Source organism: Stegastes partitus, unplaced genomic scaffold, assembly GCF_000690725.1.
Source record: "Stegastes partitus isolate 25-593 unplaced genomic scaffold, Stegastes_partitus-1.0.2 Scaffold0, whole genome shotgun sequence".
Classification (NCBI taxonomy): Eukaryota; Metazoa; Chordata; class Actinopteri; family Pomacentridae; genus Stegastes; species Stegastes partitus.
This window is the reverse complement of record NW_007577731.1, coordinates 1050664-1063349: the sequence shown is the minus strand read 5'-3', so window position 1 is coordinate 1063349 and position 12686 is coordinate 1050664. Positions and strand designations below refer to the sequence as shown.

Genomic DNA, 12686 nt, shown 5'->3' with positions numbered 1-12686 from the left:
CCTGTTGTGTCCCACCGTTGTGCCCATTCTTGATTTTGTCTTCCTTTGTCTTGAGCAGGTAAGACTTTCCTGCGAGCCCCTCAGATGAACATCAACATCGCCACCTGGGGCCGTCTGGTGAGAAGAGCCATACCGACCGTCAGCACCAACTCCTTCAGCCCACAGGCAGCTGAGACCGGGCCCAGCAGCCTGCCGGGTTCGCCCACACCCAGCAGGTACACAAACACACATGCATGAACGATAAAGCTAACAGGATGACAAATTGTTCAACAGAAATAGTTACTAGCGACCACGTAGCTGCTGCTGCTGAATACGGCACTGAGCTGTGCTTGTGTCCACTCACAGCGACCCGCTGGTGACCAAGCTGGACTTTGACAAAGAACCAACACCAGGACCCAAACACTACCCAGCACCTGACGACATCCGAGAGCCGCTGGTGCAGCACAAGATGCCCGACAAAGAGGAAGTACAGGTACGGGAGTGTTCAAGAAATGCTAGTGTTGTTGGTCAGGCGCAGACGAAGTGATGCGAGCACAGATGCAGCAGCTGAACTCTGTGTTCACACAAATGGACGCCACAGGCTCAGTTTCAAACAACGTGTAATCCCAGTAAAGATTAAAACGCTTTTCTCAGGCAGACGAGACAAGAGAAACAAACAAGACGGAAAGTTGATGGGAAATGACATTTTGTGACCACTTTGTTCAGTTGAAATACTGATTTAACTGGAGGATGATACGTTTACATATTAGTTCATCAGTAGGACTGTTCTACACTAAGTAGTTGAATTAAAGGGTGCATAAGGGTTAAATAGTCTCCTCGGTTAATGATTGAATGTAGAAAATAGTTCCTCCAGTAGTAACGTGTCCTTGCAGATGAACAATGTGCCATTTAAAGAGCAAAGCAAAATTTTCCAGTGATAAATGATCAAACATTCATTAATTTCTCGTTGACCAGACCCCATCAGGTTGCCTCCTTGACGTCTCCCTCATTTTTTCACCATGCTTCTTTCATTCTTTCACTTTCCATCCACTTATGTTTTCTCTCTACAGGACGCACTCGCCTCGTTCGACTTCCTCAACAAGAGGAACAGCATAGCGATGAAGCCAGACATGGACGGCGTGGTGGAGCAGGACATCCAGCATCCAGACCTGGAGCTCACCGCCATCCAGAAAGACGAGATAAGGTGCCAGAAAAGCTCACAAAACAAGTTTTTTAAAAAAGGGAAAAGATGTGGTTTAAGTAAAAAATCTTTTATTTAAAGGGAACATGTTTGGGTCATTGTTTTGTGGTGATGATTTCCAGCCTGTGAGGATGATGAAGGGTTCGTAACATGGCACAGAGAGGCTCCACATAACGGTTATGGCAACCAGCCACCCTGTTCGTCTTTATTGTTCCAGTTGTTGACATCGTTTCACGTCTGTTGATTCTCATGCTGTGACATGCTGCCTGAGGAGAGCAACCAGTGCAGGCTCCACATTTGTGTGAACACTGCCCCCTGCCTGTGGCTCTGGGTGTAGCTGCTGCTGCTCTTATGTTCAGAACACAAACTTTCTGCAGCTTGATCTGCACTGAATTATACTGAATGCATTGATTTACACTTTCTAGGGAAGAAGAGCAGTTCCACTTCAGTCTCCAAGACTTCAAGTGTGTGGCGGTGCTTGGACGTGGACACTTCGGAAAGGTCAGGTGATCGTCCAACGTGGAGCTGCAGCTACTTTCATCACTGATTCGTCTGTCTTTTTTTTTTTATAGATGCTAGAAACTAGTGATGTCTTTCCTGTTTTTGTCATATTTGCTCATATTAGCTGGCAACGATCAACAGTTTAGAAGAATCAGCAGCTTTTTTATTGCCATGTGAGCTGGCACACACGAGGGATGTGTCGTGGTGGTGAATGAGATGGTACACAACAATAAGAAGACAGGAACAAATATAGAATCTTGATGTAAGAAATGTAAAAGAAAAGTGTAAAAGTACTACGGAAATAAAAAGGATAGTGAAAAGAGACATAAACCAAGTAATAAATGAGGAAACAGTTTAAATTACAGTATAGCACATGTAGTAATGATGCTCAGAGGTAGTCGGCAGGAGTCTGTAGTGGTTTACTGGCTGCTCATGAGGCCCAATGGAAGAAGCTGCTCCAGTGCCGGGATGTTCTGGTGCTTAGAAACCTGAAGTGCCGACCGGAGGGCAGCAGGTCAAAGAGGTGATGACCTGGTTAGAAGGCGTCCGTGAGGATTTTTTCTGCCCTTTTGGCTTCAAGTGTCACTTATCAAAACAGCTGCCGGCTCATGTTCTGTTTATGGAGTAACTCAGCTGTGTATTCGATCAGCTGCAGTCCAACAAAACCGGCAGAAAGCTTGTATTCGGTTCCTCTGAGGTGTGTTTCTCCTCTGCGTCCTCTGTGCAGGTGCTGTTAGCAGAATACAAAAGCACAGGAGAGATGTTTGCCATCAAAGCTCTGAAGAAAGGAGACATCGTGGCTCGCGATGAGGTCGACAGGTAAACACTTTAAGCTGCTCTCACCAGAAAATACCTGCTGAAGAAAATGGAAAATCTATTTTTTACATTCGAGCTCTTTATCTCTGAGTAACTGCTGCTTCGACTCTCTCTCTCTCTCCGTCTCTCGTCTCCAGCCTGATGTGTGAGAAGAGGATTTTTGAGACGGTGAACAGCGTCCGCCACCCGTTCCTGGTGAACCTGTTTGCGTGTTTCCAGACACAGGAGCACGTTTGTTTCGTCATGGAGTACGCAGCGGGAGGCGACCTGATGATGCACATCCACGCTGACGTGTTCTCTGAGCCCAGGGCCGTGTGAGTGACCTTCATCTGGTCACCAGTTCACGTTCAATCAGACGAAGCGTGTTTTTAATGGCCGTTTGTGGGCAGCGTAATGATAATACTGCACCACAAGTTGAAATACTGTCATACTGATGAGTTCAGGAACTTCTGAGTAAACTGTCAGAGGTTTCCTTTACGTGTAGTATTTAGGATGCCAGGCGATCACATGAGGTGTATTCTGTTCCTGTGATCCTCTTGTTCATTGAACCCGTGCGTTTTGTACCTTTGCAGATTCTATGCCGCCTGTGTCGTGCTGGGATTACAGTTTCTACATGACCATAAGATTGTGTACAGGTATAGTTTTAAAGATCTTAACTGTCAGAATTATTCTTTCCCTAGAAGCATCCAGATCCCCAGAACACAATCCTTTCTCTCGTTCTGTGATTTGCAGAGATTTGAAGCTGGATAATCTGCTCCTGGACACGGAGGGATATGTAAAGATAGCAGATTTTGGGCTTTGCAAAGAAGGTAAAATGATTTTTTTGTTTATTTTTTTTAATCTTCAGACTCTAGTTGTTGAAAGCAATCAGTCCTTTTGCAGTTTTTTGAGCACCAGCAGCTTGTGGGATTAAAGAATCTGCATACGGCACGATTTTAATGTTCGCTGCTTAGTTGTGACTGTGGACCTTTCTCTATCTACATGTTCAGTCTCCTAGAAAGGCTCTAGATGTTGTCAGTGTGTCAGCTGTTATTGTGGATTAAAGGTCAGGAGGTCGGGTGGTGATCTGTTTCGGAGCAGTAGTACTTTATTGAAAAGCCTCTGCTGTGTCGCTTCCAGGAATGGGCTTCAGGGACCGCACCAGCACCTTCTGTGGCACACCAGAGTTTTTGGCTCCGGAGGTTTTAACGGAGACGTCGTACACCCGCGCCGTGGACTGGTGGGGGCTGGGCGTCCTCATCTTTGAGATGCTGGTTGGAGAGGTGAGATCACGGTTCAGCAAAGTCTCAGAAATGATTTGTAACTGATCATAGTCCCGTATAAACTCACAAGCTGTTTATACGCTGCTGCTTCATCAGTCTGTTAACGTGGTGCCGTTCTAGACAGAGATCACTTTTACTTCGATGTTCTTCACATAGAGTCTCAATGTTTGCTTCATGTTCGTCCTCCATAAAAGATTCTGGTAGATTAATCGTAGCAACTGGACCTGCTTGAGTTCCTTGAAGACGTTCTACCTCTCATCCAAGAGGCTTCATTAGCTCTGACTGACTAGTTGGGAGTTCCACATACTTAGAATCCTGCTGCTGCTGTTTAATTAGTTCAGAGGAAAGACTCCTACAAACATCAATTAAACTTTAACATTTTGGCTAAACCCAAGTTGTCGATGAGTCTCATTAATCTGAAGCGTTAGTCGGTGAAGTTTTTATTTCAGTTTGTAATGGATGTAGAACAAAGTGCATGAGACAGTTGTTTGGTGCACCAGGTGCCCGTTCATCAGTTCATACTTTGTTAGAAGTGACGTGGAGATCCTACCAGGTCGACCTCTAGCAGGAAGGAGACCGAGATGCTCATTCAGACACGAAGCGTTCAGATGCTGCCAGATGAGCAACATCATGTATGAAAGGAGCTTTATTTAGCAGCGTTTGTCAAGCCTTCAGCTCTTTCTTTTCGGTGCATCTCTTTTCAGTCGCCCTTCCCCGGTGACGATGAGGAGGAGGTGTTTGACAGCATTGTCAACGACGAAGTGCGCTATCCACGGTTCCTCTCCACTGAGGCCATCTCCATCATGAGGAGGGTGAGGAACCAGCCTCATGTGACCAAAAAGCATTTAAACTCTGCTTGTGTTTCCCTCCTGAGTGTATAATCATCTGTTTACCGTTACGTTCTTCTGCTCAGCTTCTGAGGAGGAGCCCGGAGCGCCGTCTGGGAGCAGGAGAACGGGACGCCGAGGAGGTCAAGAAGCATCTGTTCTTCAGGGTAAGAAGCCAAAACAAAACTGGCACTGAAGATTCTATCAGTTGGAGACCTGATCACTCATGTGTCTCTGCGTCTCTCGGCAGAACATGGACTGGAACGGGCTGCTGGCCAAGAAGGTGAAGCCGCCGTTCGTGCCGACGATTCAGGGCGCCAACGACGTCAGCAACTTCGACGATGAATTTACCTCAGAGGCTCCGATCTTGACCCCGCCCAGGGAACCCCGAATGCTGAACTCGGACGAGCAGAACATGTTCTCTGACTTCGATTACATCGCTGACTGGTGTTAGCTTCACCTGGACCCGCTCCGAACACACACACACAATCAAACACACACACACACACTGTGAACCAACAAGCGCAGCAATGACTGCAGCTCTTCTTCTTTTTAAAAACTCTTCTCTGCCCTGAAACGTCGAGGAGGAGCAGCGAGCTCCATCCATCCTCTGTGCCATTGAGAAGAAAGTCCAGACGCCTCCTGAGGAACTTCTTTTTTAATCCACATGAAGAACTTTTTTTTTTTTTTCCTTTAAAAAAAAGAAAACAAATGAACTTGTGTTGTTGGAGAGTGAAGGAGGGTTAGGGTTAGTCCTCCTGCTCGGACTCGTCGTCGTCGCGTCTTGTTGTCTGACCACTGAGAATGTCTTCACATGAACTCCGAGGAGACGGCAACATCACAATCATGTTATTCAGTGTCACTGTCTTCGTTTCTTCTTTTTTTTGATGTGTACAGATTATATTCAGTCCTATATTTTATTGTTTTCTGTCTTTATTCGCAAAGCCCTCGCCGTAGCTTAAGGACGTTTATCTCAGTGTAAGGTTCTGCAACCGGCGTTCGGTGAAGTTAAAGTGCTCAAAGCATCGTCACTGAACGGTCAACTACTACTGCTGCTGCTTCCCAACTTGAAAGTAAAAGTCTTCACACTACGTTTTCTTTTGGGTCAAGAGGCCCGGTCTTTGTCTACGGCAGCGTTTTGTTCACCTGAAGCTTTTCATGTCTCATTTTTTTAACACTAAACAGCAGTGCGCCGACCAGGCTGCTGATCGAGGAACCGTTCATCTGGAAACTTCATTAAAAAAAAAAAAAGCATGTCGGCCAAAAGACATCAAGTATTTTCTCTGTGATGCCCTCTCGTGGCTTCATAGCTGGAGGTTTTTGAGCTACAAGATCAAACCGTTACATGAACTCTTCTGCCAGGTTTATGTTTTTCATTCTTTAAGTTTTCTTCCTGACCTTTTTGTTTTGTTACCTCAGTGAAAGTGAAAACACTAAAACGACTTGCTACCAAAACCAAATTCATCCTGTCCTTCTTGAAGCAGCAGAGAAACGGATCTGTGTGGGGTTTTTTTAAAGAGAAATTTGATGGACTGAGAGTGAGCCCAGCGACAGATTGAAGGGGCGTAGTACACTGTTATTTTAGGTCTCCATCAAAAATGCGCCATTTTAAACGCTTCCCACGTTGTTCCGGTTCCCAGCAGATCCGGCTCGGTTCCGTGTAAACTGACTCAGACCTGTTGAATCACTACAGGGGAGGGCAGGGTATATGACATATATACATACTGTATGTACACAATTAAGCTGAAAGCACTAATTTTATCAATAGTTTTTAATTATCTACGTTTCTTAATGATGAAAATAGATTGTACAAAGTTTTTTTTTTTTTTATTCTTTGCTTGTGCATGTTGTTGCCAGAACAGATGAAAAAAAAAAAAGGATGGTACACCAACTACTCACGTCACACAGCTGTTCATCCCGGTGTAAAAAAAAAAAACAGAAAAAAATAATCAAAGGCATTTTTTTTGCAGTCATTGTTTTGTTGCCTATCATGAATGCACAAATTAAACATTTGTAATAGTGGCTTTGCTTTTATTCTTAACGGCAAACACGTCCTTCAGGTGGATTTGACCTGCTTTTTATTCACCACTATTAAATCAGGTTTTACAAACGTCTTAATGCTCAAAATCATGAGCTGATTTCATGAAAAGCTTTTATTATTGTTTTTAAATTACTGAGAACAGTTCAAAACAAACTAACAAAATATAACCTGGTCGTTTTTTATTTCTACAAAAACAAGGTTTTATGTGTACAGTATGAAACCAGCCTAAAATTGCAAGCATCGATTACGTCTTCCCACTTGGACATATATACATGGTACAGTATATACACTCAAATGAAATACTGTAAGAACAGTCTGCAAGCTGTTTATGCACTGGAATGTGTGTCCGCTTTATTCCTGTCAGAGTGCCTCGGCGAGGGCTTGTAGTCTCAGGCGGGACAAGAGAAATCTTCCAAATCCAACACAAACATGATAAAAAAAAAAAGAAAAAAAAGAAAAATACAATCTCGTAAGTACAGCAGAAAAATATCAGCACTGCGTGAGAGGAGCCGTCTTCACAGTTGGGGCAGTTTGTCGACAGGTGTGTCGAATTTGAAGTCTGGAGGGAAAAGTTCTGCGGCGCGTGGGTAGATGAGACGGTACGACTGTCTGATGGTGACGTCCGCGACGCCGGCGATGTCTCCGATTTCTGTGGAAGGATCGGAGACAAGGTTCAGCTGCAGTAGATCTGAATTCTGTGTCTTAAACAATAACTGTGGGGCAGAGATCTCCAGCTCCGGTCCTCCTGAGATGCTGTCCTGCAGGTTTTAGACGTTACTACAACACACCTGACTCACATGAATGGATCACAAACAGACTTGTGTAGAACTTGACAAGCTGTTGGAGATCCATTAATGTGAGTCAGGTGTGTTGCAGTAACGTCTAAAACCTGCAGGACAGGAGTTGGAGATCCCTGCTGTAGGGGATAGGTTTCTGAAGCTTAGAGTTCCTGCCATCTTGTTCAGACAGAATTCACTGTGGTGGATGCTGAAGAGAGGTTTTAGCTCATTATTGCTTGTTTCCCTTTAACTCCCCTGAACCACAGGTGTTCACTCAGACTGTACGTCTTCACACTCTGCTGCATCTCACGGCTTCAGACACTTTGCAGATGAAGACCATGCAAACGCGTCTTCATCCTACTAACTTTAAAACGCTTTGGGTTTGAACAAGCAGCAGATTTAAACGAATAAACCCTGTTTATCCACGTTTAAGGAGTGAAACGAGCTTATAAGATGAAGAACACATACACACATGTTTCTTTGGTTTCTGGTGTCTGAGACGCACTCAGTTCAAGCATATTTAATCTAATCAGATCGTCTGTATTGACCTGACGTGTCTACGTGTCCTGGCTCGTTTTTACGAAACATCTGACTGAAAAACTATTTGCTCTTGTTCATGTTTTTTTTCACAACGGTGTCATTTCTATGGCTTGAATTCACTCACGGGGCCTTTAAGTAAAACCAGATATAGAAACCCAGGGCTGGAGAATCAGGACTGAGGTGCATTTACTCAGCTTGTACTTTACTTGATTATTTCATCGTTAAAGAGTAAATCAGAGGCATGTAGTCACGTCAGATATCTGTGACACATAACAGCTCCACAGGTTCCCTCTGAACTTCTCACATGGTTTGATTTTTATTAAATACATTTAAACAAGTTCTCAGGATTTGCTTTCCCTGAATATAAAAGTGGATGTGAAGTGGTTCAGACATGCTGCTGATGCCCTGACACGACACACTCTCATAACATCAGAATAACACACCGGTCACAGGGACCAGACCAGTATCTGGATCTCATTTTTTTAAACTACATTTTGCTAGTAATACTAATAATCACATTCAGTTTATCGTCAGCTTGCTGTACATACACAGTAATACAAACAGGATGAGAGCGTTTCTTCAGGATCCAACAACTAAAAGCAACTTAAATAAACATGTGGATCAGCAGTTCAGCATCCTGACAGCTGGTGGCATGAAGCTGTTGATCAGTCTGGAGGTTGTTCCTTTAATAAGCTGCTGTATTTGTACTTAAACAGTCTGAACACTTCTTCCTCCTCTGTCTGAGCCCAACACAGCATCTGCCTGTGAACGCTACCAGAACATCATCACTCACCCTTCTGGGTCTTCTTCTCTGCAGAGGCCTGGGAGGCCATGTAGATGGCTGCCGCTGCCACGGAGATGGGACTCCTGCCGGGCACCAGGTCGAGCTCCACTGCTTTCCTGGCGATGAAGGTGGCTGCCATCTGGACCTGTTTGGGCAAGCCGAGGTTGGAGCAGAAGCGGGACATGAAGTCCCCGGTGGTGATGAGGTCCACGCTGGTCTCGAGCGCCTTCAGGATCAGCTTGAAGCACCTGCCGATCTCCTTCTTTGAGATCCGGGAGACGGCGCAGATCTCTGTCAGGGGAAAGGAGATGGAGGGTCATGATGAGATGTGTTTCAGTGAAGAAGACGCTCTGCTGTAGGTTAGTTAGTTAGTTATATCGGTCGAGTCACTTCCTCTTCTTCTTTGAAACTGACAGTAACTGTTAATAGAGACGAGCTACACACCACACATTAAACCCGCTGAAAAACACTTTCTGGGCCTCTTCTATTGAAAACGTCAGAGAAGATGAAGACATGTCATTTGTTTTGTTTCTCCTGTCACATAAAACCACAAAAGCAAACTGGGAGGATTACAAAAAATCAGCAAAGTAGAATTTAATACAGATTTCCTCACATCTGAGGGATGATTCTGTATTTTAAAAGGGACTATATATTAGGAAGTAATATCCATCCATCATCTCTACACCTTAACCCTCACTAGGGTCACAGGGAGGCTGGAGTCTATCCCAGCTGACTCAGGGTGAAGGCAGGTTCACCTGGACAGGTAACCAGTCTATCACAGGGCTACACTTAGAGACAGACAACCAAGCACACTCACATTCACACCTACGGACAATATACAATCACCAATTAACCTCAGCATGTTTGTGGACTGTGGGAGGAAGCCGGAGGACCCGGAGAGAACCCATGCTGCACAGGGAGAACATGGAGACTCCACGCAGAAAGATCCCGGGTGTCCTCACCGGGACGCCAACCTGTGACGATGCTAACGACTGATCCACCTGCAGCCCTCAATCAATTATTCCTCAACTAAACTTTCAACTAAAATAATTTGGTAAACAGCTCAAAAGCTGATGAGAAAATAAAATCCTGTATCCAGACCTTTAAAAGTTCTCGGCACGCCCTCCTGCCTGCAGGCGATGTAGAGGCAGGCTGACGCAATGGCATCGTTGGCTCGTCCCTTCAGGCTCTTCTGTTCATAAACCTGCTTGAATAAGTTGTTTGTTCTGTCCTGTGGAGCAAAAACAATATTTACAGCAAACAAATAATCAAGAGTCTGTAAGTGAAGCTCGTAAAGACGATCTTAAGCTCAACATTATGACTTCAATCATGTTTCAGGTTGGAAATGAGATCAGATTAAATAGAGATGAACTGTTTGTCTTCAACATCATCATCGGTTGTGTGACAGTTCTGGGGAAAAGTCAAGTATGAAGTTCTTTGAAAAAATGGTTTGGGGCTTTTTTAAACAATGTCTTGACCTACATGTGTTGAACTACTGAGCAGACAACAGTGACGTCGCTCCAGAAGGTCAACCTGTCGCTCTGCCTGCACGTGCAGCTCTTCTATTTTCATCTCACATTCGCTGCACCTTTAAATCAAGACACTTTTACACCATGAAGGTGGACGATGAGGGAGGCACGTCTTCAGCTAGCGGCCCAAGGAGGCGGACCTTCTGTACCTGTTCATGTGAGAATGCAGGTGAAGTTGTGGTTGTCGGCTTCAGCAGAGACTCCGGTCTGCAGTTTGACACACTTGGGTTTGAACCACATGACAGAATTACCACATCAGCTTCAGCCTCATTTCTCTGAAGCGCCCACACGTGCGGTTTTCATTTTCCTCAGGAGTCAGCTAACTTTTAACACCTCGTCAGATTCAGTTTCAACAAAGGTGGCGGTGCCTGAGCTGCGCTGGAACTGGGGAGAGGACGGCGGGTCGGCTGACGAGTGCTGACCCGCTAACACGAACCATAAATAGACCAGCAGATGATGTGTGTGTGACGGCAACCCGTCTTTCAAATCAGGTTTTTCTGGTGACTGGTCGCCACATTAGTTCCAAGAAACAGTTTTTTTTTACTCACTATGATGTTCCTGGGCAGGTTGATGCGGTCCGCCATGGTGCTGATTTCTTTGAAGGCATTGAGCATGGCGCGGTCCGAGCTGCTCATGGTTCGTCGGTTCTGGTATTTGGAGTTGCCGAACTCGTCAAAACTTGCTGCGCCGGTTCCCTGTGGTTGAAACAGTTCATCAGTGAAATGTGTTCGAGTGAAGCCACAATGAGTCTGTGGGTTCCTGCGACCGCCGCTAGCTGCAGACGGTGAGTCGCTCCACCAGGTGGTACTGACTGAACGCTGCACATGCCAACGATACAGGTACCAACACATCACTAGTTTGGAGACACGCGTGTTTCAGTAAACTGCTTGGTGTGTGTGTGAACATGTGAACAACAGATTTCTAAAGTACTGAACATTTGAGTTGCTTCGACACCTCAGAAACCTAAAAGCTACTTGAGGGGAACACATGAATGTCTTCAGCAGTGAACAGGGTGAAACCAGAAGTATCACGTCTCATTCTGGACGACAGCCGGCCGTCTCTCACCTTGCTAATCATGGTGGTGAGGTCTCCTCCGTTCAGCAGCGGGTTCTGAGCGTCTCCAACTCGAGATGGATCTTTGAGGGCTTTCTCGTTGGAAAACGTTCTCCACTCTGAGCCCACGTCGATCACACGATCACCTGAGCAGATGGTTTGGACGACTGAGTGAAAATATGCTGACGGACAAGAGAATTAAATGATTTCTGGAGTAAGTTTGTGTGTTTGCTGTGAAGTTGTAGCGCTTCCCCTCATCACAGCGCAGGTTTGACGGAGAGTTTCTGCCTTTTGGATCTCTGTGATCGACCGTATGATTGTTACGCAGGGTGTCGACAACAAAAACCAAAATGCAGCCGTTTATGAAAGGACGCTTGACTGTAAACACTATATTTCATCCTTAAAAACCAAAATGCAAAAACATAGAGATTAAACCAACACCAGTCGTGCGTCTTTGTCTGTTTGGATATGAGCTGATCATATTGATCACCTGCTGCTCTGAAACGGTTCATTTTCTTCTCTGATTGATGGACACAACAAATAAATCGTATTAACAAAACGAGTGGGGACGAGATTTTAAAAAATGGCACAAAGTGGTTGAAAAACATGATGTTTTGTTTAAAGGTTCATTGAGCCACTGGAACATACAAACCGTGGTTCTGTTGGACCATGTTTAATTCCTCTGAATAATGACCCAGAGCGCATCGTGCTAACACATCATGAACACTGTAACTGAACCACTATGCTGCGTTCACAGTGCTGCTGCTCTGAATCTGATCCAGTTATTTTAGACACCATCTGTACCTTTGTTTCTTCTCATTGTCCTTTACAGTGTGCGTTGTGGCAGCAAAGTGTGATTCAAACACCTCGAATCGGAGCTGCACAAGGGAAAGGCTCTGACGACTGCAGGGCAAACCGTCTGAATAAGCTCATCACTTTCATGCTACCATGACTGTTCCTGGAACCGCGTACCAGGGCTGAGGATTAGAAATTCTAATCCTGTTTTTTTTTTTTTTTTTGTGCCATCCATCAGTCTTTCTAATATCTAGAGGCAAAGTGACATTCATCTCCTTGGAGGCCAGCCGGCGCTATGGAAGCAGGAACAGAGGGCACTTATGCCTGCATCAGAGAGCGGCTGGCGTCTCCCATCTGACCCGGTCTGCGCTGAGGGGGCTCATTAGAGCAGAACTCTGTGTTCCCTGCAGCTTTGTCTTACAGTCTGCATCACGTGCTGGAAGGATTCTGGCTTCGTATACCTTCATTTGTATCGTCAGATTACCTCAGTTACAAAAAGCATTGTCTGATTTAGGTAGAGGCGCTGATTATTATTATTATTTGTAATTATTATATATTACATTTTATAATTTATATTTT

The 12686-nt window shown here is 45.0% G+C and overlaps 2 protein-coding genes across 2 annotated transcripts in view; one reads left to right on the top strand and one right to left on the bottom strand.

Moving 5' to 3' along the window:
• Positions 1–5504, top strand: part of pkn2a (protein kinase N2a) — a 28082-nt gene extending 22578 nt beyond the window's left edge. The window contains exons 12-23 of the mRNA XM_008279997.1: positions 59–215; positions 346–472; positions 1050–1183; positions 1606–1681; positions 2409–2500; positions 2635–2811; positions 3070–3132; positions 3230–3306; positions 3617–3759; positions 4464–4571; positions 4673–4753; positions 4837–5504. Coding sequence (XP_008278219.1) covers positions 59–215; positions 346–472; positions 1050–1183; positions 1606–1681; positions 2409–2500; positions 2635–2811; positions 3070–3132; positions 3230–3306; positions 3617–3759; positions 4464–4571; positions 4673–4753; positions 4837–5040 — 1439 coding nt within the window. The 3' untranslated portion in view covers positions 5041–5504. The remainder of the gene's footprint in view (positions 1–58; positions 216–345; positions 473–1049; positions 1184–1605; positions 1682–2408; positions 2501–2634; positions 2812–3069; positions 3133–3229; positions 3307–3616; positions 3760–4463; positions 4572–4672; positions 4754–4836) is intronic.
• Positions 5505–6600: 1096 nt separating this feature from the next.
• gtf2b (general transcription factor IIB) overlaps positions 6601–12686 on the bottom strand; it is an 8622-nt gene continuing 2536 nt past the window's right edge. The window contains exons 3-7 of the mRNA XM_008279870.1: positions 11325–11458; positions 10808–10954; positions 9832–9961; positions 8740–9021; positions 6601–7276 (exon numbers count right to left, since the gene is read on the bottom strand). Of these exons, the coding sequence (XP_008278092.1) occupies positions 7143–7276; positions 8740–9021; positions 9832–9961; positions 10808–10954; positions 11325–11458 (827 nt within the window). The 3' untranslated portion in view covers positions 6601–7142. The remainder of the gene's footprint in view (positions 7277–8739; positions 9022–9831; positions 9962–10807; positions 10955–11324; positions 11459–12686) is intronic.